The sequence below is a fragment of the Pseudorasbora parva genome, chromosome 7 (assembly GCF_024679245.1).
Source record: "Pseudorasbora parva isolate DD20220531a chromosome 7, ASM2467924v1, whole genome shotgun sequence".
NCBI classification, from domain to species: domain Eukaryota; kingdom Metazoa; phylum Chordata; class Actinopteri; order Cypriniformes; family Gobionidae; genus Pseudorasbora; species Pseudorasbora parva.
Window position 1 is genome coordinate 45,673,681 of NC_090178.1, and position 26,144 is coordinate 45,699,824.

At 38.2% G+C, this 26,144-nt stretch overlaps 1 protein-coding gene across 2 annotated transcripts in view; it reads left to right on the top strand.

The window, feature by feature from the left end:
* The window catches only part of wdr26a (WD repeat domain 26a), a 41,931-nt gene extending 18,437 nt beyond the window's left edge, over positions 1-23,494 (top strand). Inside the window, exons 6-14 of one of the 2 annotated variants that reach the window (XM_067449352.1) lie at positions 3,037-3,193; positions 6,064-6,202; positions 6,286-6,426; positions 6,527-6,646; positions 8,306-8,451; positions 8,559-8,637; positions 12,871-13,000; positions 13,088-13,325; positions 22,148-23,494. In XM_067449352.1, the coding sequence (XP_067305453.1) occupies positions 3,037-3,193; positions 6,064-6,202; positions 6,286-6,426; positions 6,527-6,646; positions 8,306-8,451; positions 8,559-8,637; positions 12,871-13,000; positions 13,088-13,302 (1,127 nt within the window). In that variant the 3' untranslated portion in view covers positions 13,303-13,325; positions 22,148-23,494. The remainder of the gene's footprint in view (positions 1-3,036; positions 3,194-6,063; positions 6,203-6,285; positions 6,427-6,526; positions 6,647-8,305; positions 8,452-8,558; positions 8,638-12,870; positions 13,001-13,087; positions 13,326-22,147) is intronic. The other variant, XM_067449351.1, reaches the window with a different exon arrangement.
* The last annotated feature ends 2,650 nt before the right edge of the window (positions 23,495-26,144 follow it).

Here is a 26,144-nt window from a genome sequence, read left to right on the forward strand (position 1 = left end):
ATGGGAGATTACACTCAGCTGGCAGGGAGAGCTCAGCTTGCAGACAGGATCATTTAAACAGAGCTATGGTGAGCAATGTAAGTCTTTTAACATCTCAAATTCATTTCTATGAAAGTTAAGCTTGCAAAGGCATGATCTGAAACGCGCGCCAGACTGAACTCGCGTTGTGAATGTATGCCGCGAGTGTAGTCGTGATTACCTCAGCTCTCATCACTCCTGCAGTTAGTGCTCAGTGCTGTGAGACTCGCGCGGTGACTCACTCATTATATTTAACAGACACGTTCAGTTTTTAATTGTAGTGTCTTCTCTAACTCAGTCACAGTAATGAAGTTGGTGGTGTTGGGAATGGCCTCACAGGGCAGCGAAGCATTCTGGGAATTGTAGTCTTTCATCCCCATGGGACAAAAATACATTTTCTGTCTTTTCTCAGTCTAGAAGGCACCAAATTCAAAAATAATTTCACATTTCTACTGCATTGATGACCCAGTTTAAATACAGATTCATCTTCCCAGCGCTGAAGTACCCCTTTAATATGCTATTGCTATTACTATACTGTAATTTAATGAAATATTTCTATGAATGGATAAATCAGACTTTCAGAAATAGGTATTGATGATGCTTGTACAGTAGTGGCCAAAAGTGATGTTCGGCCTATGGAAATTTGACATCTACAGCCTTATTCAAATATTAAAAATCTGTTCAAGGTTTTGTAAACATATTGTGTAGTTGTGCTTGGAGTCAATTTGTAATGATGACAATGAAATTGTGCGAAATCATTTTTGTCCAGGCTGTCAAACTAATTATGAACACATGCAAAAACAATATTAATAATTGATTATGTTGTAGTCAATGCATGCTTTTTTTATGCACTTTTTTTTGTATGGTAAAATAAAACCAGTAGTGTTAGCATGCCAAACCATTTTGTCAGATAAATACCTTAACCAAGTTTAGTGTTTTCTTCTTCCATCATATTTAATATATATACATAAAAAGAACAACTAAAGTATATTTTGATAGTTTAATCAGACTTCATTAAAAGCAAACTTCACCTCCGGGTATCACTTCTGGCCACTACTGTACACTTTATTTATTTATTATTTATTTATTTACACATTTATATAAATTAAAGACATTATTATTGTGATTATTGCACCATGGAAAGAACATTAACAGGATCAAATAAAGAGCTAAAATTAGTTTGCAAATAACTTGAATTTTGTTTGTTTTTTATCGTGGTGCCACAAACTATTTCACAACATTACAGTTCATAAAGTTAACTATCCAGATTTGAAATTGTGCACAGGAAAAACATATAAACCATTCACCAATAAAAATATTTTTTGTTGGAACATTTTTTGTTTTGTTTGTTCAATTTAATAATAACATTTATTTTTAATTGAATTATAATTATATAGATATAGACAGACAGACAGACACCATCACAAAATTGTCAACATTGGCTTAAATTCTATATTCACTTAATTTTGATAAACAAAACTAAGATGATTTCTATCTTTTAGGAAATGTGAGTTTAATATTTATGCATTATGCTTAAGCAAAAGCTACTAGAGGCTGTGCTATATTGTGACTATTTTTCAATGCAGAAGTAAGCCGCTGTAGGAACAACTAGAAGAATAACAGGGCAGTAAACAGTAAAATTATTTGTGCTACAGTTTGTTTATAATTACATCAATACATTACAATAATATGGTAAGAACTAGCATTTAGCAAAATCAAGCAGCATAAGAGGCTGCATGTACAGATAAAAATAAATGAAAGTGGATTTCAGTTTACTATTCACATTCAATTTACAAAACAAAAGAATGGCTATCTGAGATTTATTATTGGGTAAAACTATTTTAGTGTCGTTGTTACACACATTACATGTAGTTAATAAAGTATGCATAATTACAAGCATCTAAACCAAACCCTATAGTTAGTACATGCAGTTAATTATTGCACTGTGACAAGGACACCTTAAAGGGTTAGTTCACCCAAAAATGAAATTTCTTTCATTAACTCCTCACCCTAATGTCGTTCCACACCCGTAAGACCTCCGTTCATCCTCGGACACAGTTTAAGATATTTTAGATTTAGTCCGAGGGCTTTCTGTCCTTTGAGGGTGTACTCACACTAGGCACGGTTGCCATGAACCGGGCCCGAGTACATTTTGGTCCAAAAATAACAAAAAATACGACTTTATTCAGCATTGTCTTCTCTTCCGGGTTCCTCAAATAAAGAATCAAACGGTCATGATTCAAGATTCGGATCGCGTGTCAAACCGGCCAACTGCTGAAATCAAGCAAAATTGGCGATACGAATCATGAATCATGAATCAATCTGCTGATTCATAACCGTTTAAATCTTTATTTGAAGAACACGGAAGAGAAGACAATGCTGAATAAAGTCGTATTTTTTGTTATTTTTGGACCAAAATGTATTGTCGACGCTTAAAAGAGTCTGACTGACCAACTGATGTCACATATGGACTACTGTGATGATGTTTTCATCACCTTCTGGACGTGGACAGCAAGTGGACATACACTTACATTCAAAGGACAGAAAGCCCTCGGACTAAATCTAAAATATCTTAAACTGTGTCTGAGGATGAACGGAGGTCTTACGGGTGTGGAACGACATTGGGGCGAGTCATTAATGAAAGAAATTTCATTTTTGGGTGAACTAACCCTTTAAAATAAAGTGTAACCTTAGTGTAAACCTTATTATTCACTTTTGAATTTATTCTGTTTACTTCTTCCTCTCTTCATTCTCTCTTTTGTTTTCTTTTTTACAGTTTCATGTAATTGTTTTTTTCAGCTAGGGTTCGAGTCAGTTCTATTTCAGTTCAGCCAATTCAGGAGATGAATTGAATTCGGGGCGGTAACCTAAAGAGCGTGAAGGACCTGCGTAGTCTCAAGTCCAAGATGTGAATTTCACTTTATGTCCTGTGTTGGCTGAATTCAGATGAAACTGAGTCTAACCCTTCACAACCTCTATGCTCCATCTCTGTATCTGTCTCTCATATCTCTCATACAGCATACTTGCCCCCGTCCGTGATGCTGCCGCCCCGCCGCCTGCAGACTCTGTTGCGTCAGGCAGTGGAGCTGCAGAGAGATCGCTGTCTCTACCACAACACCAAACTGGACAGTGGACTGGACAGCGTGTCTCTGCTCATAGACCACGTGTGCAGCAGGTACATGAGGAAACTTACAGCTTGACTGATGTATTGTCTAGGGCTGCCTCCTGATGGTCAAGGAGAAGAGTCCACACAAAGCCAGAGCTTTCCCAATCTTTTGGGATTTTCCAATCTTTTTTTCCCCTCGTTTCAAGAAATATCTGTGTACACACGAGATCACTGAAACTGACTCAAAACGATGTAGTATACATGCCAGACCAGTGTGTGGCGATGTAATTCTGCCACAGAAATACACTTAAAACAGAGAAGAAGAGTTGTGGCTAGAAGGGGTATAGCAGTGGTCGGAGGTGAGGCAAAATCTCACGATAAAATAACAATAAATACATTTGCTACTTAACAGATGTTTTTTATTAACGCCTACACCTTCCCCAACCATAAACCTACCCTTACAATAATGTAAATATTGTAATTAAATGACGCGATATTGATGTGCGCATGCCCAGTGCCTGTAATTGTATCCCTTAACTCTTTCATCGTGCCTGACGTAGTGTGAAGACATCACCGGTTCACAAAATATACGGATTGGCTGTACACACGAAGACGGAAGAATTTCTTTTTCATATTTATCCACTCTGGGACCCGGTTTCAGAAAATATCGGATTTATGCGTCCAAAACACTGGATCCGTGTGGACAAACGCTGATATGGTACAAAATGTATACGTATACAGCTAAATGCGTGTCCATGTGGATGGGGCCTTAGTCGACCAAGATTTAAAGGGGGGTGAAACACTCAGTTTCAGTCAATCTCATGTCAATCTTGAGTACCTATAGAGTAGTATTGCATCCTTCATATCTCCGAAAAGTCTTTAGTTTTATTATATTTATAAAAGAAATATGGGCTGTACAGAGTCTTTCCGGAAAAAAACGAGCGCCTGGAGGCGTATCGCGTGGGCGGAGCTAAAGAATGACGAGCGCAAAGCGGTGACGTCCTCAAGTGTGGAGAAACCCATCGCTATCGATCTCAGCTAATATAGATAATGATCCAGAATCATTCGGAGTCTGAAATAAATTGAACAGGAGAAACAGCAGCAGCAGGACGTCCGTCTCTGTGGTATGGACTGTATTTAGTGGCCTGTCAACATTTGTGTGTCTTTACTCGCAGTTTATGAGGACATAATTCGGTTTATGGACTATTGTATGCGACTAAACCTTAGCAGTAGCAAGCAAAACGGTTTTGCACATCAGACTAGTGTACATAGAACAACAATGGAGTAACCGTTAGCGCATTTGAATGACGAAGCACGCGATCGTGTCGTTTACTGATGTTTACTCACGGGACGATAGCCAACAGCAGAGACATTTGAAGCAGTTTTACTCACCGGCTGCTTCCAAAGCAGGACCGAACCTTTATCGCTGGGACCGCTCCGTCAAAAACACACTTCTTGGAGTGTGGAGATCCACTTTGCGATGCGACTGAAGCGATGTTGTGAAGCTTCCCGTCATTTCTGCGTTCAAATCGGTTCAAATGCAGCGCTGCCTTCCCGGAATGCTGTGCTGAAGCGTTGAAGTCGCTTAATGTCAAAGTGGAGGAATGAAGTGGAGCGCGGCGCGGACTATAACCGACATTAGTTTTCACGGACGACTGGATCTGCACCTGAGAGACTGTTTACAGCGTGCATTTCCTCTCTCGCTCTAGTCACGCGCGCGCACCCTACCGGAGAAGAGCCCGTACGGCCCATACAAGGACCTTCCGCTCTATTAACGTCAAGTCGAGCCATACTCGAAAAAAACTCTCCGAAACTTGTGAGAAACCGGAAGGAGTATTTTTAACACAGAAATACTCCATCAAACGTCCAACATTAGTTTTTGAAACTTTGTCTATGTTTAGGATGGGAATCCAAGTCTTTAACAGTGTAAAAAGCTCAGTATGCATGAAACAGCATTTCACCGCCACTTTAATTAGTCGGTTAATCACAGAAAAAAAACTGAAGTGGTGAAGTCTCACAGTGCGTGAGATTCCTCGTGGATCATATGCCAAGAGTCTATAGTGGCTCTTTTGTTCTTTGGTACATCCAAAAACAGACCATTTGCTATGTTTTTGGGCGAAGATTGTATCTCCAGCTGCTACAGCGAAGAAATAGAAATGGCGGACTGCTACGGCTCACTCAGGGATCCATTACAGTATCATTCCTGTATGTGATGCAGTGCCGTCTAAGGGCCTGAAGATCACGGGCCTCCAGTATAGTTTTCCGGCCTTGACCCTTACGCACAGAGATTGTTCCAGATTCTCTGAATCTTTGGATGATATTATGCACTGTAGATGATAACTTCAAACTCTTTGCAATTTTTCTCTTAGAAACTCTTTTCTGATATTGGTCCACTTTTTTCGCCGCAGCATTGGGGGAATTGGTGATCCTCTGCCCATCTTGACTTCTGAGAGGCTCTTCTTATACCCAATCATGTTGCCATTTTACCTAATAAGTTGCAAATTGGTCATCCAGCTGTTCCTTATATGTACATTTAACTTTTCCTGCCTTGTATTTTCCTACCTGTCCTAACTTTTTTGGAATGTGTAACTCTCATGAAATCCAAAATGAGCCAATATTTGGCATGAAATTTCAAAATGTCTCCCTTTCAACATTTGATATGTTATATCATATTGTGAATAACATATAAGTTTATGGGATTTGTAAAGGATTGCATTCCTTTTTTATTCACAATTTGTACAGTGTCACAACTTTTTTTGGGAATCAGATTAGTAGTTGCAGAGTTGCTTATAGTCAGTAGAATGTCTAAAGTGAAGTATCGAAATAGTGTAAATGAAAAAAGTCCTAGGGTTTGTCAGTATAGCCTAATGTAGGCGTTTGAATGAATGCAAGTACAAAGTCAGAGAGGCTCATTGAAGCTATGACTATGTTCTTTCCAGGAAACAGTTCCCCTGCTACACCCAGCAGATCTTGACAGAGCACTGCAATGAAGTCTGGTTCTGCAAATTCTCCAACGACGGCACCAAACTGGCCTCGGGATCCAAAGACACAACAGTCATTATATGGCAGGTTGACCCCGTGAGTGACCTCCCCCCACCATTAAAATAACGCCGCACTTCGCTCCTGATCCAAGAGTTTGATGGTTTGAGGTGTTTTGACAGGAAACTCATCAGCTTAAGCAGCTGAAGACTTTGGAGGGTCATGCCTATGGGGTTTCCTATCTGGCCTGGAGCCCAGATGACACGTATCTGATAGCCTGCGGCCCGGACGACTGCTCCGAGCTCTGGCTGTGGAACGTTCAGGTGAGGGTCTCGCCCGCTCAGACACCGCTGACCCACAGTAAGCTCTCAGATTCTGTCCAGCTGCTCATCTCGCGTTTAAATCGCCACTGTGCTCACCCAGACAGGGGAACTGAGAACCAAAATGAGCCAGTCCCATGAGGACAGCCTGACCAGTGTGGCCTGGAATCCAGACGGCAAGCGTTTTGTTACCGGAGGTCAGAGAGGCCAGTTCTACCAGTGTGTAAGTGCCGCTGTACAGTCAGTGCTTTCAGATATAACCGGGTGAATCTCTACAACAAATGTCCAGGTTATATTTTAGCTGAACAATATGAAATTATTTTGAGGGAGAGGATTATAATCATGAAATCACTATTTAATCTAAAGTATACATTAACAAAGCACTGTGCCACCTATTCATTTATAGTTAATTAATAGTTTATAAACTGTAGTGAATACATTAATAGACTATATATAAATAGTGAGTTCTTCATTCATTGTCACTTGTTTTAATGTGCCATTGTGTTATTGCCATTGTGCAAGTGTTATTGTTTAATTAGCTCACGTAAATAATGCTTTGCTAACAGGTTATTAACCATAAATAGTTCTCACTTTAGATTAGGTCACAGAAAATTACAAAATTTCTTTAATTATGTGCTTTAAATCAACTTTTTTTAGACATTAATTACATTATTATTCTGCATTCCTTAAAATGTTTACAAATACATTACACACACACACACACACACACACACACACACACACACACACACACACACACACACAATGTCTTTCCATTTATGGGGACTTTCCGTAGAAATAATGATTTTATGCTGTACAAACTGTATTGACAGCATTATTTTTTTATTTTTTAAGTGGTTATGTATAGCTTTGGGGATATGCTTAATGTATTTGCATTTTTCTTAAGAGTTCATTAAAATGTTTACAATTAATGACTAATAAATGTTGTTTTAAAGCACTTAATGTTATTTTCCCATTTTCCGTGACCTAATCTAAAGTGAAAAACTATTTACTGTTAATAAGTTGTTAAGAAAGCATTATTTAACTAATTAGTTCAATTACAGTGAATGAATAAATGAATGAATGAGACGATGGATGAAGAACTCGCTATTTGTATGTAGTCTATTAATGTATTAACTACAGTTTATAAACTATTAATTAACAATAAATAATTAATTCTAAACTAATAGTTTGTGAATTATTTATACAGTAAGTGCTTTGTTACTGTATATTTATTATAAAGTGTTACCCAAAAGGCTTCTTAATAATTGATCAAACAAACAATGATTGTTTCATTATTAAAATCAGCTTACGTTAAATTCAGTCAAAACAACCATGATGTAGACTTGACATTTTCTACAATAATGTAATGAGAATTTGGCTATGAATGTGCTTTACTGTCTCAAATACCAAAAAGTTTTAGGTCGATAAGATTATTCATCCATATTTGATTAAAATTTCAGTAAAACCTGTAATAATGTGAAATATTTTTACACTTTAAAAGAACTGTTGTCTGTGTGAATGTATAGTAGAGTGCAATTTATTCCTGTGATCAAAGCTGAATTTATCATCCTTACTCCAGTCTTCAGTGTCCTTCATAATATGAGGATTTGATGCTCAAGAAACATTAATGATTATTATCAGTTGAATACAATGTTAATATTAATGTCTTTACCGTCATTTTTGATCTATGTAATGCCTCCTTTCTGGATAAAAATTATAATTTATTATTTAAAAAAAATGTTACTGACCCCAAATTGCACACGTGATGAAATATGACCTGGACATGTTCTTGACAGGCATGTGGAGATTCACCCATTAATACAGATTTGAAATATTAGCCTGGTATCATGTTTACTGTTTGCTGGTGTGTTATTGACAGGATCTGGACGGGAACTTGCTGGACTCGTGGGAGGGCGTTCGTGTGCAGTGCCTGTGGTGTTTGAACGACGGTCGAACAGTGCTGGCCTCTGACACACACCAGCGCATCCGTGGATACAACTTTGAAGATCTGACTGACAGGAACATGTATGTGGACTGCTCTTGTGGTTTTAGCTCCCGTTATGGTTTTTCTGATGCCGTTTGTGTGAGTCATGTGGACGTGCTGGTGTGTGTTTGGTTGTCGTCTCTTACAGAGTTCAAGAGGATCACCCTATAATGTCCTTCACCGTGTCAAAGAATGGAAGATTAGCTCTGTTAAATGTCGCAACTCAGGTGAGCAGCTGCTTTTTAATCTTTTCTACTGATGCCAGACTTATTGTTTTGCTATGAATGATCTGATCAGATCTTGGTCTGATTCCATAAAGTAATAAACAGGTTTAACAGTGCGTAATTACCCGATTATGACTTTTGTTAATGTCCTGAACTCGTAATTACGACTTGTAAACGCCAACTTGTATTGAGAAACATTATAAATGGCAGCAGTAAAATGTAGTTCTCATAATATTCCTGTTCTCTTGTAATGTTCATGTCTTAGTAATGCAAAATTAATCTGAAAATAAACTAGAATCAGCAATGTGATTTATTTTTATTTGTTTCTGTATTCATACATTTTTCCATTAGGGATGCTCTGATCAGGATATTTGCCGATACCAATCTCGATCATTCAAATTTATATAAGTGTCATGCAAACGGATTTCAAGTTGCATACTTAAAAGTAATTGCTAACTTTTAGTAACTCTACAAAAAAAAATAAAAAGCGTTATTATCATCAAGTACATGGTCTCCTTTGATAGAAATGTATAAGAAATTAGATTTTGATCATGTTTTCAGAGTTATATTTAAAAAAATCCGGGCTAATCCAAGCTTTATAATGGTATTGACTTGACGGGTCGTTTTTGAAGTCCATCAAAGTGCATCTACCCATCATATAACTGCTCCACACGGCTCCGAGGGGTTAAGAAGAAAAGTGGCATGTTTGCGTAAAAACAATATTGATTTTTAAAACTTTATAGACTAAAATAACTAGCTTCCGGCGGTCAGCAAGTCGACTTACGCTAAAAGAGTAACCCTTGACCCTTAAACCTCATCCAGTTGCATTTAGTCCTTGAGATCAGACAAATTTAGTGACTCCCGATCGAGTCATAAAGTGGGATTTATCTGCCGATCTGCGGACGATCTATTGGAGTGTCCCTAATGTCTGTATTTCCTGACCTAAAAATAACTTTTTAATGAATTCTGACAATGCATGGTTGTGAGAATGTGATATAGCTTAGTGCGATCATCATAATTCAAACAGTTGTGATGTAATTATAGAAATATATAGTCTGACAGTAAAGTACAGCACAGTTTCACGATTGACAGTAAATGCTACTCTGTGTTTGAGTCGTTTTTAATTTGCATTTGGGAGTGCAACACCAGCCGACCATCTTCGCAAAATTATAATAAAAATCGTTTATGAATGTGTTTTCAACAAACAGAAGCGATAAGATCCCTGTAGTTTTCTGCCAAAATAAAAGCTCAATAGTTTAATGTTTGAAAACAAAGAAATGAAGGCAACCATAAATGTTAGTACTGTAATTGTACTATTGTTCTGTAAAAAAAGATGATAATATTTATTACTATTGTTGTCAACAATAGTAATAATAATGATGATAATTCTATTGATCCTTTTATATATATGCCAAAATAAAAGCAACCATAAATGATATATATATATATATATATATATATATATATATATATATATATATATATATATATATATATATATATATATATATATATATATATAAATAATATGTATATATGTGTGTGTGTGTGTGTGTAAAAACCACACGAACATCAGTTGACCTCAGACAACAGTATAAAATAAAATAAAAGAAGCAAGTTCATGACACCTTTAAAGTTATTATTTGTTATTTATATGTATATAATCCTGAATGTCTTGTGCGTTACGAAGAAGGATCAGAGAATTAAATTCATCAACAAATAAGGTAGGAAGATGGGCATATTTGTCCCCATTTCTTTTTTTTTAAATAATATTATTTATATAATTGTTGTATTATAACATAATAATTATTAACATTATTTTGTATTAAAATGCTTGATTTTTGTATTGTACAGTACAATATTATTTATTATTGTAATAGTAAGATAATTATTTATGTAATAAAATAAAAATGTTTGTTATAATAATAAGTAGCAGTGGGCTGGGAGTTCCTTCTTTTTTGTCTTAGCTAAAGATATAAAACAGTTTAATAAAGTGAGCACAAAGTTGGATACCTAATGTCTAATGTCCCACCCACTGATTAATAATTTGCATAACAGCTGTTATGCCATTTTGTTGATTCATTACTCGCACTGAATCATTTTGGCTTGATAGACTCAGAATTATGCATTTCAATGGCAGTACTGAGGATGTGAACAGCTCATGAGTAGAATATCCGGTTGTTATTTCGTAATTATGGTAATTACGACCTTGTGTAAACCCACCAAAAATAGAGAAGTCTAAGGAGATGAAGTAAAAGTATTTAATTTACCATATTATCTAGAAATAGCTCATATAAACATGATTATTTAGGAGAAAAACTAAAAAAGAATAGATGTCTGTTGTGACCGAACAACATGATGACCGAACTTGAAGTTGGCATGAAATGGAAGCTGCGATTAGTCTCTGATCTGATTCGAACAACTTCTGGAATGAGAAAAACTGTAGGACGGGGCTTGATTTTTTTTCAATGGGGAAATGATTGGATCATAGGAAGTTGGGTGTTGCTAACTAAATGGAGGCAGATCTGAATTAGAAGACTTCTCATGTCCTAAAGTCTGTACACAAACCGAAACCCTTCTTATTCGAACTGTGTGCATAAATTCATTTTTCAAAGACCTGACCCTAGACAAACATGACCGGCCCGACAGGACAGCAATATATATATATATATTTACCTGACTGGACCTGAATGTAAAAAGCAGCGACAAAAAAAAACAAGCTTACCTTGTTTACCTTATTTGTTGATGTAATTCATTCTCTGATCCTTCTTCGTAACGCACATTCAGGATTATATACATATAAATAACAAATAATAACTTTAAAGGTGTCATGAACTTGCTTCTTTTTTTAAATTTTATACTGTTGTCTGAAGTGAGCTAATGACGTTCGTGTGGTTTTTACATTCAAAAACATCATAACTCATAAGTAATAGACTGTTTTCTACACTGGTTTTGAGGCTCTCTCCTGAACGCTGGGTTTAGGTGGACGTGATGCACTGGAGACTTGGACGTAAACACCCACGGCTAGGATTAGAGAAGATTTGCATATTTAATAAGCTTCAGCTCATGTCATATCTATTCCCCTGTCAGTTCAGTTGACATGAGGGAGGGTTTGTTTTGAAAGCGGCAACCAGAATGAGTCCAGCGTGCTAAAGCCTGTTCTGTTAGACACATACTCATAATCAAAACGATCTATAACAATGCAGTACTGTTACATATAAAAACATATTTTACTCACATTAGTGTGTTGCACCATTCCTGTCGAATCCAATATAGAATAAACAGCATTGTGTTTTAATCTCAAATGTTGGCAAATCCAGCATCGACCGGAGATTTGTTCACAAACGATCCCCCAGTGAACTGAAGTGAACATGTCTTCCCCACCTGAGCTGGAACTTTATTAAAAATAAAGTTTAACCACTCATTCCTAATATTATGATCTGAAGGAAGCTTATGCAGCGACTGTGTTCTTCCACAATATCTTGCTATCTTCTTCAGCATGTTTATTGCTGCTGGCTAGCATAATCCGATGAGTCGGTGGGCGGGGCTACTGAACTACACGTGCTTATTAATCTGTAGAGGCGGTGTTTCGTCAGTCGATGACGTCAAGATGCGAACACGATCGTTTTCTGGGCCTGGTGTCTATAAAAGCTTTTCTTTTACTAACAAGGACATTTTTAGCTCTGAAACTTACAGGATAATCTTATATTACCATGACCTTTAATATATCAAAAACTCAGGGGAAAGTTGATTCATCACCCTTTTAAGCAAATGTTCTACAATCAAACTAATTAACAGGCACAGCTGAAAAATACTGCAAATAATTAAAATGAATATCAAATTAATTAAAATGAATATCAGACGGCACTATATGAATTAGACTCTACTCATCAATAAAATGTCATGTCATGCCACTGTATAACACCTTGATGTTAGCTTGGTGGCTTTAAAAACAAAAAAAGTTTTTTTTTTTTTTTTAAACAAATTCAAATGTTTCCTGTTATTTTGACAGAAAAAACTAAAAGGAAGAAGCATGTGTAAACAAACATAGCATATGTAACATTTTATTTGACAGTAAAACAAACTAATGGGAGCTTATTGTAAAGTCTTACCATATTACTCGTACTGTGATGTGAGATTTTCATGCATCCCTAGGAGGAATCTTTGACTTATTGCTCACTTTATTAAAAATACGTCAAATGATAATTTTTACTGTTCCTCTCTTGGCGTGTTCAGGGAGTTCATCTGTGGGATCTGCAGGACCGGGTATTAGTCAGGAAGTACCAAGGTGTGACTCAGGGCTTCTACACCATCCACTCCTGTTTTGGCGGTTACAACGAAGACTTCATTGCGAGTGGCAGTGAAGGTAAGAATTCCTAGATCTCAGAATAACAGACTAAACTCATTCCAGCAGAGAGCTGATGAGGTTTTGTGAACCATCTGTCGTCTCTAGACCACAAAGTTTACATCTGGCACAAGCGCAGCGAGCTGCCCATAGCCGAGCTGACGGGTCACACACGCACAGTCAACTGCGTGAGCTGGAACCCGGTTCTGCCCAGCCTGATGGCCAGCGCCTCGGATGACGGCACCATAAGGGTCTGGGGTCCCGCCCCCTTTCTGGACTCCCAGGAGACCGAGGGGCTAACCGGTATGAACCTCCTCGTCTGACTGGAAAATGCTCCTATTCTGATGTAAGTGGGTAGTTGACATAAATTTGACTTGCTAAACTAAATAAAAAAATATTATGTTTTAAGTTTAAGTTTTTTAATGGTGAATTTAAGCTTTTTTATTATTATTATTTTGTATTGCATGCAGATTTTATGAGCTTATTTGAATTGAGATTATATGAAATATGTGTACTACTGAAAAAAAAATCACAACAGGAACATATAAAATAGGGAAAAATGAAATGAGAAATGTGTTGAGAAACCTAAACTAAATAAAATAGTGATCAATTACATGATGTTAAATATGCACTTTCCCTTCTACTTTTAAATAAATCTTAAACATTGTAATTGAAATGCAACATGTCAACTACCCAGGTGCTGTGTAACGCCTTAATCAAGACTTCTTCTTTTTTTAAATCCCTTTGAGTAAAATGAAAGGGAATTAAAGCTATTTTAAACAACTAGACTTCCTGTTTCAGTAGTAAAGGATTCCAGAAAAGTGGTTATTTGCCAAGCAATTTCTTGATATTTTTAAAAACTCATTTTTTATCTTTTCATAAATATTCAGAAACTAAAACCAGATAAAACTAAAACCAATATGGAATTTCTGCGGCAAAAACTGAGCTTGTTACGGCTGATACAGTTTTTTTGTGCTTTAACCCTGTTGATCTGGAGCAGCTAGGGTAATAATTAAGTTAATTAAAAAAAGCTCCTTTGACACAAAATAAGCATCTAATCTGGACTTTATAATACTGTACATATTGATGATCTGAACAACTCATAACTATTGCTTTTTAATAAGCTTCTGGAATTCAAATGAGTTGAAATTCAGAAGCAAAGTGCCCCTATTATGCTATTTTAAAGGTTCCTACATTTGTTTTGGAGTCTCCTACTTGTTTGCATGCATCCAAGGTTTCATTCATTCAATTGGTTCGATAAAGGATTCAGGCTCTCTAAATCCTTCCTTTTTATTTCTCTGATTTGTCAAATGTTTGTCAATTTAGTGAATTTATCTATACAGCCACTCTGGAGAAATCAGTGATGCTTCAGTACTGTCAGATCAATAATATTGTTGAATATTAAGTGTCCCAGACTAAGCAAGCCAGAGGCAACAGTGGCAAGGAATATTCTAGGTTTTACACACTGGCCAGAGTTTTTAAATAGACATGAAGGACTATAAAGTGTTAAGAGCGTGCATAAGTACAGGGAAGCTAAACCATTTAGTGCTTTGTAAGTATTATGCAAGATTTGTACACAGTGTTTAATAGAGAATCAATGCCGTGTTGACATAACTGGGCTAATATGGTCATACTTCCTAGTTTTAGTAAGAACTCGAGCTGCTGCATTTTGGAGTTTGTTTATTAAGCGAGCAGGGCAACCACCCAGTAGAGAATTACAATAATCTAGTCTTGAGGTCATGAACGCGTGCTCTTACTGCAAAATGCTGAACAGTTAGTTCATATGTCATAGTTTAGATTTTTTAAGATGGAAGAATGCGTTTTTACAGATGCTTGAAACGTGGCTTTAAACTGAAAGATTGGTATCAAAGAGCACAGCCAGGTTCCTCACTGACGACGAGGACTTGACAGAGCAGTCATCAAGTGTTAGACAGTATTCTAGGTTACTACTTGTGGAGCTTTTTAGTCCAATAATCATAAACCATGCCAGTGCAATTCCACTAATGGCAAAATAATTGTTTTTTCTATTCCAGGGGTCTCAAACTTGCGGCCCGGAAGATGATATTTTGTGGCCCCCTACTTAACTTGACATCAAAGTTTAGTGTTAGTTCAGCCTGCGAGTTGTTCTGTAAATTATCTTTTTGGGTAGTCGTTGCATGTGCCGTGCTTGCCACGCTTTCTGCCTCACTTTGTGTGTGCGTGTGTGTGTGAGAGAGGGAGAGAGGGAGAGAGAGGGAGAGAGAGAGAGAGAGAGAGAGAGAGAGAGAGAGAGAGAGAGAGAGAGAGAGAGAGAGAGAGAGAGAGAGAGAGTGTGTGTTAGCTCGGCCCTCCCTCATGCAGTATAATTGGTTGACACCGCTTGATTGACAGGAAAAAAGGGCTGATCGCAGTCGAATGGGGTCACACAGGTCTCAGATGGCCAATCAAATCAATGTAGACGGGGTTTGCTTTCTCTTTTGGTTTGCACAGTTTTTACTCGCACACACACACACACAGACAGAGGAGCGCGTCATTTTATTGTATAATGCCGTTGTGGAGAGAGACTATTGTTTCCAGTGAAATCACACAACTAAATGCACACACACAAATGCACACAAAATGCAACAAGTCCATGCTCAATATACAATCATCAATGACCATTTTAATGAAGAAGAAGAAAACGATATGAGACCGGATTAGGACTCGGAACCTTCTTCTATTAGATCACTGAGGAACTCAAATGTAAGCAGCGGATGTATGTATTTAAAGGTGCCCTAGAATTAAATATTTATTAACCTTGCCATAGTGAAATAATAAGAGTTCAGTACATGGACATCACATACTGTGAGTCTCAAACACCATTGCCTCCTACTTCTTATGTAAATCTCGTAAATTAAAAACTCCACGAAAAAAAAAGTGCTTCTCAACATAAGGCCAACCGTGACGCAAGCGCTGGGGATCATTTACAGTATTGTTCAAAATAATAGCAGTACAATGTGACTAACCAGAATAATCAAGGTTTTTAGTATATTTTTTATTGCTACGTGGCAAACAAGTTACCAGTAGGTTCAGTAGATTCTCAGAAAACAAATGAGACCCAGCATTCATGATATGCACGCTCTTAAGGCTGTGCAATTGGGCAATTAGTTGAAAGGGGTGTGTTCAAAAAAATAGCAGTGTCTACCTTTGACTGTACAAACTCAAAATTATTTTGTACAAACATTTTTTTTTTCTGGGATTTAGCAATCCTGTGAATCACTAAACTAATATTTAGTTGTATGACCACAGTTTTTTAAAACTGCTTGACATCTGTGTGGCATGGAGTCAACCAACTTGTGGCACCTCTCAGCTGTTATTCCACTCCATGATTCTTTAACAACATTCCACAATTCATTCACATTTCTTGGTTTTGCTTCAGAAACAGCATTTTTGAGATCACCCCACAAGTTCTCAATTGGATTAAGGTCTGGAGATTGGGCTGGCCACTCCATAACATTAATTTTGTTGGTTTGGAACCAAGACTTTGCCCGTTTACTAGTGTGTTTTGGGTCATTGTCTTGTTGAAACAACCGTTTCAAGGGCATGTCCTCTTCAGCATAGGGCAACATGACCTCTTCAAGTATTTTAACATATGCAAACTGATCCATGATCCCTGGTATGCGATAAATAGGCCCAACACCATAGTAGGAGAAACATGCCCATATCATGATGCTTGCACCTCCATGCTTCACTGTCTTCACTGTGTACTGTGGCTTGAATTCAGAGTTTGGGGGTCGTCTCACAAACTGCCTGTGGCCCTTGGACCCAAAAAGAACAATTTTACTCTCATCAGTCCACAAAATGTTCCTCCATTTCTCTTTAGGCCAGTTGATGTGTTCTTTGGCAAATTGTAACCTCTTCTGCACATGCCTTTTTTTTAACAGAGGGACTTTGCGGGGGATTCTTGAAAATAGATTAGCTTCACACAGACGTCTTCTAACTGTCACAGTACTTACAGGTAACTCCAGACTGTCTTTGATCATCCTGGAGGTGATCATTGGCTGAGCCTTTGTCATTCTGGTTATTCTTCTATCCATTTTGATGGTTGTCTTCCGTTTTCTTCCACGTCTCTCTGGTTTTGCTCTCCATTTTAAGGCATTGGAGATCATTTTAGCTGAACAGCCTATCATTTTTTGCACCTCTTTATAGGTTTTCCCCTCTCTAATGAACTTTTTAATCAAAGTACGCTGTTCTTCTGAACAATGTCTTGAACGACCCATTTTCCTCAGCTTTCAAATGCATGTTCAACAAGTGTTGGCTTCATCCTTATAGGGGCCACCTGATTCACACCTGTTTCTTCACAAAATTGATGACCTCAGTGATTGAATGCCACACTGCTATTTTTTTGAACACACCCCTTTCAACTAATTCAACTAATTGCCCAATTGCACAGCCTTAAGAGCGTGCATATCATGAATGCTGGGTCTCATTTGTTTTCTGAGAATCTACTGAACCTACTGGTAACTTGTTTGCCACGTAGCAATAAAAAAATATACGAAAAACCTTGATTATTCTGGTTAGTCACATTGTACTGCTATTATTTTGAACAATACTGTATATGCACGCCCCCAACATTTGCATCTGTCCAAACAAGCCGAATCTACTGATGGTAAACAAGACACTCGAAGATCACTCGTTCGTTTTCTCGGCCCATTTCAAGCAAGCTTCACTCAGCGTCTTAAACTGAAGAAAGGGGCAATTACAACTATATTCCTGCAAGCAGTAATAAAATATTGACTAGCTGTTTAAACAATTTCTGATTAAATTGAAAGTTTCTTAGAGAGACCGCATTGTCTTGATAACACAAGATGCTAGTACAGTAACAACAGGAAACTCCAAGTCCCATACAAAACTAAATAGTGTGTCTAATGACAAAGGGTAATATTATTTTGTAATACAAAATACAACCGTAGATACTTTGCTTAGATCGTTCACTCGATCCTTCTAGCAAACGTCACCTTTCCCACCATATAAGATAAAACGACAGTCAATGGAGATTGCTGAAATGCAGCTTAGTTGTTTATTGATGTTTTCAGATCATCCGCGCGCGAGAGAGAGCTTGTGTGCATATGGTTGCCAGATTGGACATGTTTAGGTAAATACCGGAGTGGATATGGGTTTCTTTTCATAGAAAAGCTGTGTTTGGGGAATTTAATTACTGAAATCTGGCAACCGCACGACCGCGAGCTCTTTCTCGCGCGCGGATGATCTGAAAACACCAATAAGCAAGTAAGCTGCATTTTATCAATCTCCATTTGAGATGTTCTGCTTAAAGTGTCATTCAGTCAGTCTGTGTTCTGTCAGGACGGTCAGGACTCACGAGTTGCTTTGCTGAACTGCTGAGAGCTGTGAGCTGCTGAAATAAGCCAATCAGAGCAGAGCTCAACATTAATATTCATGACTTCCAAATAAGGCCAAAACAGAGCATTACATCCTAGAGACAATTTCTAGTCTTGTAAATGGACCTGTATAACTGTATCTAGACAATTTTTGCCCTTAAATAAGCCACATACCCTCTATGTAGATATCAGAGAACGATTTAACATATCGTTTCAAATCATTCCAGGGCACCTTTAATCAAACATGCGAAGAATCTCGGGACTAATTATATATTTGATGCAAATTAATGCAAAATATTGTTTGCAAATAGATTTCCCAACTAGAATTAGACCTAGAATTGTGTTCACTGTTTGTTTGACCTGGTTATGGCTTTGCTTTGAATTAAGTCTATTATTTTAAATAAAAATAAAAACATTTATTATTTCAGTATTACATAATGATTTAATTTCTATAGGCTATATTTAAAAATATTTAAAAAAAATTAGTTGGCAAGACAAGCCTATATGAACCATTCATGTTCAGAAAGGAATGTTCAAATTCAGAGGAACAGTTAATGTACAGAAGAAACATTCATGTTGAAGAACTGTTAATAATAAAGATTAAGAAGATTGGATCAGTTGTGCTGTAGTTTTAGGTTTTTTTCAGCCTGACCCAGAGTCTACCTCCAGCGGCCCACATGTAAATTGAGTTTGAGACCCCTGGTCAATTCAAAATAATTTTGTGGTCGATAGTAGTACAATAGATAGTTGGCTCTTCCTTCCTGCCTTTTCTTGTATCTTTGACAGAAAGGGTAGATTCGAGAATGGCCTCTAATTGACTCATTATTTTGGATCGAGTTGTTTTTTTGTTTTTTTTAGATTAGAGGCTAGCTTAAAACAGAATTAATGATCTTAAGAAGAGGATCCATCATCCCTGGAAGCATCTCTTTCAGTAGCTTTGTTGGTACAGAGACATGAATGAATGAAATTTAGTGACATTACAATGCACTCTCTGATGTGATGCTTTAGTAGATGGTTTTAACTTTATCTCTAATATTATCAAAGAAGTTCATAAAGTCATTACAGCTGTGCTGTTTGGAAACGTCTGGGGATGAAGCTTTATATATTTTGTTAATTCAGCCATGAAATATCAAATAAATAGCTATGGTTGTGTCTGTTTTCTTCTAAGAGAGTCGAAAAATAGGCAGATCTAGCATTTGTAAGGCCTTTCTGTATTCAGTAATGCTTTCCACGAAATGCGCAAAAAAACGTGTAGTTTTATTTTCTTCAAGCTGCGCTCCATTTTTCGGTCTGCTCTCTTGGGGGCCCAAGTGTGCTCGTTGTACCATGGCATCTGACTATTTTCCTTAAAGGGGCACTGTGTAACATTTTAGCGGCATCTAGCAATGAGGTTGCAAATTGCAATCGTCCACCTCTCACCCCTCCCTTTCAAGGCACATAGAAAAATCTACAGTGGCCGACAAAGGACAAATATGTCACAGTGAGCTGAGAGTGACTAGCGCTCTGTAGAGCAGTTTGTCCGTTTAGGGCTACCGTAGAAATATGACTGCGCAAAATGGCGACTTCACTGTAAAGGGACCTGCGGTGTATGTAGATAGAAATGGCTCAGTCTAAGGTAATAAATAAATAACAGTTCATTATGTAAGGTCTCTATACACCAATGAAAACATAGTTATGTATATTATATTGCATTACTGTCAATAGATTCTCATAAAAACTACACACTGCACCTTTAATCTTTTTTAAGTGCTGTTTAAGCAACTGTCTCTAATGTGCTGGAAAAGAGAGATTCAATAGTTTCTGTTGCAACATTGAGTTCTTCTAAGCTATCTGGGATGCTGAGGACATTAAACTGATCAGGAAGATTATATATAAATCAACCTTTACTGGTAGAAGTGATAGTTCTACTATATTTGTAATAAGGAAATGGCTTTGCAGCCTTATCTAGATAAAGTATACAGGAGACTAGATCAGGTGTGGGGAACGTTGATCCTGGAGGGCCACTCTCTTACAGAGGTTAGCTCCAACCCTAATCAAACACATCTGAAGCTCATCAAGGTCTCCAGGATTACTAAAGTTACAGGAAGGTGAGTGTTTTTTTAGGCTTGGAGCTAAACTCTGCAAGAGAGTGGCCCTCCAGGATCAACGTTTCCCACCCCTGGACTAGATAATGATTTGAGATGTCATCGCTCTGCTGCAGAATTTCAACGGCATCAACAATGATCTAAGATTAGATCAAAAGCATGATAACAACGATGAGTGGGTCCTGACACGTGTTGCCTAACTCTAATAGAGTTTAAAATGTCTCTAAATGCCAATCCCAGTGTGTATTTTTCATTGTCTACATGGGTATTAAATCAGCACTAGGTAACTTTTCAACCTTCATAATCTATTTTCAAGACTCTTGTGATGATATATCGACTTACAATAGGTTGAATGACACGTCTGCCATAGCCTGATGGGGTCTGTATCGTTTTTTAATCGTACTTTTAAACTTCGGGTTTCGGGTAGTAACCCGAGAACAAAAAGAACTACAAAATTCGACTGCTTTACGGCATATACGTCACTTCCACCAACACCCACACTTCCTTACATTCGGACGTGCGAGCCCAACTTTGTTCGTCGGATATTATAGTCATGTCTGAAGCAGCAGACAAATAAGAAAGAAAAGGTTTTGTTGGAGAAAAGCAATAAGAGGAAACGAAAAAGTGATGGGATTAAAGCCAGGAAGAGGATCAACATGTGACCAGCGTTTGCTCGTCGGCGTGAGCTGAAGGAGGCGTGCCCGACCGATGCTGTTATGGTGATTACCTACCACTCAAACATTGAACTGAAGTATCATATAGATTCTGTAAAACGCTAACCAATAGACTACTATAATGACGCTGGCTTGTAAACGTGAGCATCGCGATTATTTGGCGTTTGAAAAAAATAAAACCCATGAAATTATATTCATATGACATGCTGAAACATATGCCACTGACTGTACCTGGGATGAAGACATTTCACACGCGCCGCCAGAAGAACAGCTGCACGTGAACTCCTCCTGCAGTGTGCAGGGGAACTGTTAGTGCTGCACCGCTTAAGCGCAGGGCCGCTTTTATGAAGTTATTTGGCCCGCCCCGCACCACTGTATATATTTTTACAACCCACCCCGCACCCGCGACCATTAAATAGACATACGGGGTCCACGGGTTATGAGATGACCCACGCATCACTAGTTCAGGGCTATCAGGGCTGTCATGTCAACAAATGCACGCGCGATGGCATCCCCTGTTGTAGGATGACAGAGCTTACGACAGTAGTTGAGGACATTATTTTTTCCAAACTGTAGGGAGACCCTGAGAGCAAAAGTTAACAAGTGCTGCTTTAAAATCACCAACTATTAGTACTTTATCTGCAGCTAGTACTAACTGATAGAAAATCAGCAAATTCTTTGATAAAGTCTGTATGGTGGCCTGTGTACAGTAGACAAAACAAAAGTAATATGGGACTGATCACTTACACTAAATAACGTCACATCAGTGTAACAGTGGCTGGCATTATGCAAATGTTACGTTGTTTACGTATGTGTGTAACCGGAAGTGAGAGCATTTTTTTTTAGGAGACAAGAACTCTATTTATCTGCACTTCATCTTTAAAATTTAGCAGACCTTTTCCATTCACAAACAGTTATATTACACACTATATGAAAGGTGATATCTGAAAAAGTATAACAGGGGCACTTTAAACTAAGCTGAATTGAATGGCACGTGTTGGAAAGATGACTTGATTGTCATTTTGGTCTCTCTGTTTTTAATTTCTCCTGTAGAATGCCATAGCATGGACAGTTGATGTTGACTCTGGAGCAGATGTCCACTTTGGAAAACATACAGTGAGACACACTATAGACTTTGTGAATGAAGAATGAAAAATGAAGTAAATGTTACGGCAGATGGATGTTTTTCCTGGTGGTTTCACACCCCCCACCCGCAGCGCAGCGGAGACGCCGTTTCACTCGAACAACATGAAGCCGGCTGCTGCCCTTCACCATCTGACAAATCGAAACGGACACGCCGAGGACACGCCCCTCCTCGGCTTAAGCCCCTCCTCCTCCTTTCTACACTGCATCCTGAGTGGACGACTGCCTCCTGAACCCACATGCGTACACACAAACACACACACACGGACAAACAACGTTATTTATTACGGCTTTAATTTATTATTGTGAATGAATCAAGGCCACAGGCTTGCTTTGTGTTCTGTACAATATTCACTGAGTGGACATCAACTGTCCATCAGCCAGGGGACAAAAAAAATGCTTTTCCGGCATGTGCGAACTTCTCCGTGGTCTCAAAGACTGACGCACGCGTTAACGGAGAGCAAACAAATCATATCCTTATTTTTCAGCATGAACTTCTTTAAGCCAACTCGTATGCTTGAAAGTAAGTGTCTTCACCAGCAGAGATATAAGATATCGTTTTCCTTTCCCTCTGTGACCCACGACATTTTTAAATGACTGCATTTACATTTTTAACAGCTAGATATTCATTTCAATTAGAAAACTCCAGTCATGACCCCGATCCGCAGTTTTTTCATTGCTTATGGTACTTTGCTATGCTAATTTTGAGAGGGGGAAGGCTTTCTAGAGGTGACGGATTATTAATCTTTATTCTTGTGACGAGCCGATGTAGATTTACCGAGAAAGACGCGGTTGTTTTTTTGGTAACGGGGTTGGAAACGCACCTGCGACCCATATAGGCTTGCTATAATCGTCCTGCTAATGACACACAGAGCTGATGTCACGGTCCACATGTAAATATCAGCCTGCAGCGTGCAAACTGTGACTTTAAGTAAGTGGCCTAGTAGGTGCTTCATCACAGTCCAGGTCATTTTTGCAGTGAAAGGAAAAGCTGTTAGTGTGAGCAGAATGATTTTGTGACGGTAAGTACGCCAGGATATTGAATGAACGGACTCTCAAATGTGTTTCTCGAGTTTCTTTCCATCATGTGCGTTGCGTCATATTCTCTTGGGTCTCGTTTCCTCTGTCATATTATCACATCTTGACTTTTTATGTTTTTTTAAATGCTTTTCTAGACATGTAAATGATTATCCATCAGCTATGATTTTCTTAGTTTAATTGATTTTTATTTTGGCTTAAATAATAATTCATTTAGCTCCCCCCTTGTATTATCGTATAAAGGATGTCTTGGCAAGTGGCCTCTTAAATGCTTTTTTCTATTTGTGAATTTCTTATACTTTCATACCATATTACGCATTAGTACACGCAGGTGTACCCTGAAATAATTTAGGTATTCATCAGTCGAGCGAAAGAAACTTTGCCTACAATGATTTATTCTGTGATTATGTGCACTTCATATACATAAGGAATCTAAAGATATATAAAAGAAGAAAAAAAAAATATATAAATATATATATATGTATATATCTTGGTGCCGTCAAATCGATTAATCGCATCTAGCATAAATGTTTGTTTATTTATGTGTGATGCGCAAACAGGTTTATATATATATATATATATATAAATAAATATATATATATATATATATATATATATTTATATATATATATAAACCTGTTTGCGCATATATATATATAAATAAAAGCAGGTTTAAGTTAGATGCAACTAATCGCAATTAATCAATTTGACAGCACTTATATGTATACGGTATGTGTGTGTTTATATATATATATATATATATATATATATATATATATATATATATATATATATATATATATATATATATATATATATATATATATAAACAAACATAAAGTGTGTGTATTTCTTGCCATGTACCCTCCCTTACAAATGTTAAGCGTTTCTCACCTGCATCAGGTAAACTCCTTGTACAGGTTATTCGTTCCCTGACCAGCCAGACCTGTTCTGTTAGCGAGGATTGACGCGCACAAGCGAAAAGAAAGGACAGGTGCATGCAGAAACACCCTCACACATGTGGAGCGATCACAGAATTGTGGTGTTGTACGTTCTGGTTTATGCAACTGAACTTTCCTTCTCTTCTGGATATTTGTGTTTCATTTCAGTCTTAGTTTTGACTTTATGTGCTTGAGCCGGCGGGGCAACGGTAGCGCCCTGGGTGGAGTTCTGGTGGAGACTTAAGTTTATTGCAGTCAGGATCTGAGGATCTGTTTTGCATTCAGTGTGTTATTATTCTAAGTGATTGTACTATTATGTAATGTTCTGTAGGAGAGGTGTTATGTATACATACTTTCAATAAAGCATTCAGGGTTTTAAACTATCTAAGTCGTCACTTCTGTGTGTTTTATGGTCAAAAGGAACAATTATGGAATTTGTCATAATTAGGAAATTTTTCTGAAGACGGCAAATAAGATTCTGTTTTCTTTCATAGGTTCACTCAACGTTGCTTAGCTGACACAATGGGAACGCCCTCTGGGTGTGCTGAATATCTGAAGCCCTTATACAATCACTAATTCATTGGCTGATGGCGCGGGGACCGCCCCCATGCTCTTACGTTGTCATATATCGGAGCCTGCGCCATCCGCTCCTCGGATTTCTCTGACTTTACGAAGCGGCCATTTCTAGCCCTTCGGTTTTGTTTTTTCTGGCCCAAACACATTGGATTTTGTGCCACTTTCATCACGAGCACTTCAGTGACTGTGGATAGCAGAACTTTGTTCTGAAGTGCCATTAAATTTTGTCATTGCCAGCCACAGTGCACTCGCTTTATCATGAGTGACGACCCTCACAGTAAGTGTGTTAAATGTTTGGGGTTTTCAGACGTGTGCGAGGCGGATATTATGTTATGCGATAATCTGCTTCTCAGAACCCTCCGCTCTAGGCTCTGCGCTGGTTAAGTTTTCTCACGACTATTTATGCCCTAGTCCGGAAGCACGCAAGTCGTTTTCTTTCGGACTAAATGATGTCGTTTTCACTGCAGTGTCTGACTCGGAGGATTTTGGGCCCGCTTTAATCAGCGATGCTTTCCCGCCTAGCAGCCAGAAAGTGCTGGCTTCTGCGGCTTGTCGACGTGCTTTCGCACACTACAGAAAAGCTCGCCATAGACTGGCCCTGATGAACCCTGTGAATTGCAATCGTCTAAACTCGACGAGAGGTTTTTAAGTGGGTCCAAACTCTTGGCCAGTGCAGAGAAAGCTGCCCATTTTCAGCAATCTGCATAGTGAATCTCCAGAACCTGGAAGCAGCCTTTCTCCACCTCGTTGGTTCTGTGGAGCAGGGCTATTCCGCCATTCCTGCGGTTAAAGACAGGAAGTCTCGCCCTCTCCTTCCCACTAAACCGTGTAGGACCCTTATCAGGAAGTCCTACACGGCAACTAGTCAGGCAGGCATGGCCCTTCATATTATGGCCATCCTCCAAGCCTACCAGGCAGATGTTTTAAAGGAGATGCTTGACACCGGAAGCGGTCAAAGAGTTGCTCAAGGCCACAGATTTGACCTTGAGAGCCACCAAGCACATTGCACGTGACATAGGACGCAGACCGCCACGTGGCTCAAGACAAGAGATTTATGCATTTTATTTATGGAAAAAATCCTCTGATGACGCAAATTGACGATATTTGTGCCATCAGAGAAATTTTTGGCCAAAGGGTAAAGACTACAGCCAGTAGAGTGAGCTATTTCTACATGTTTTCAACCCCCGCATGGGGGCTGGGAGATCACACTCACAGCTCAGCTCAGCTACAGGCACTCATGTAAACGGAGCTATGCTGAGCACTGTATGTGTTTTAACTTCTCAAAATCATTTTTATAAAATTTAAGCTTCTATAGGTAATGAACAGAAAACGCGCCAGACTGAACATGCGTT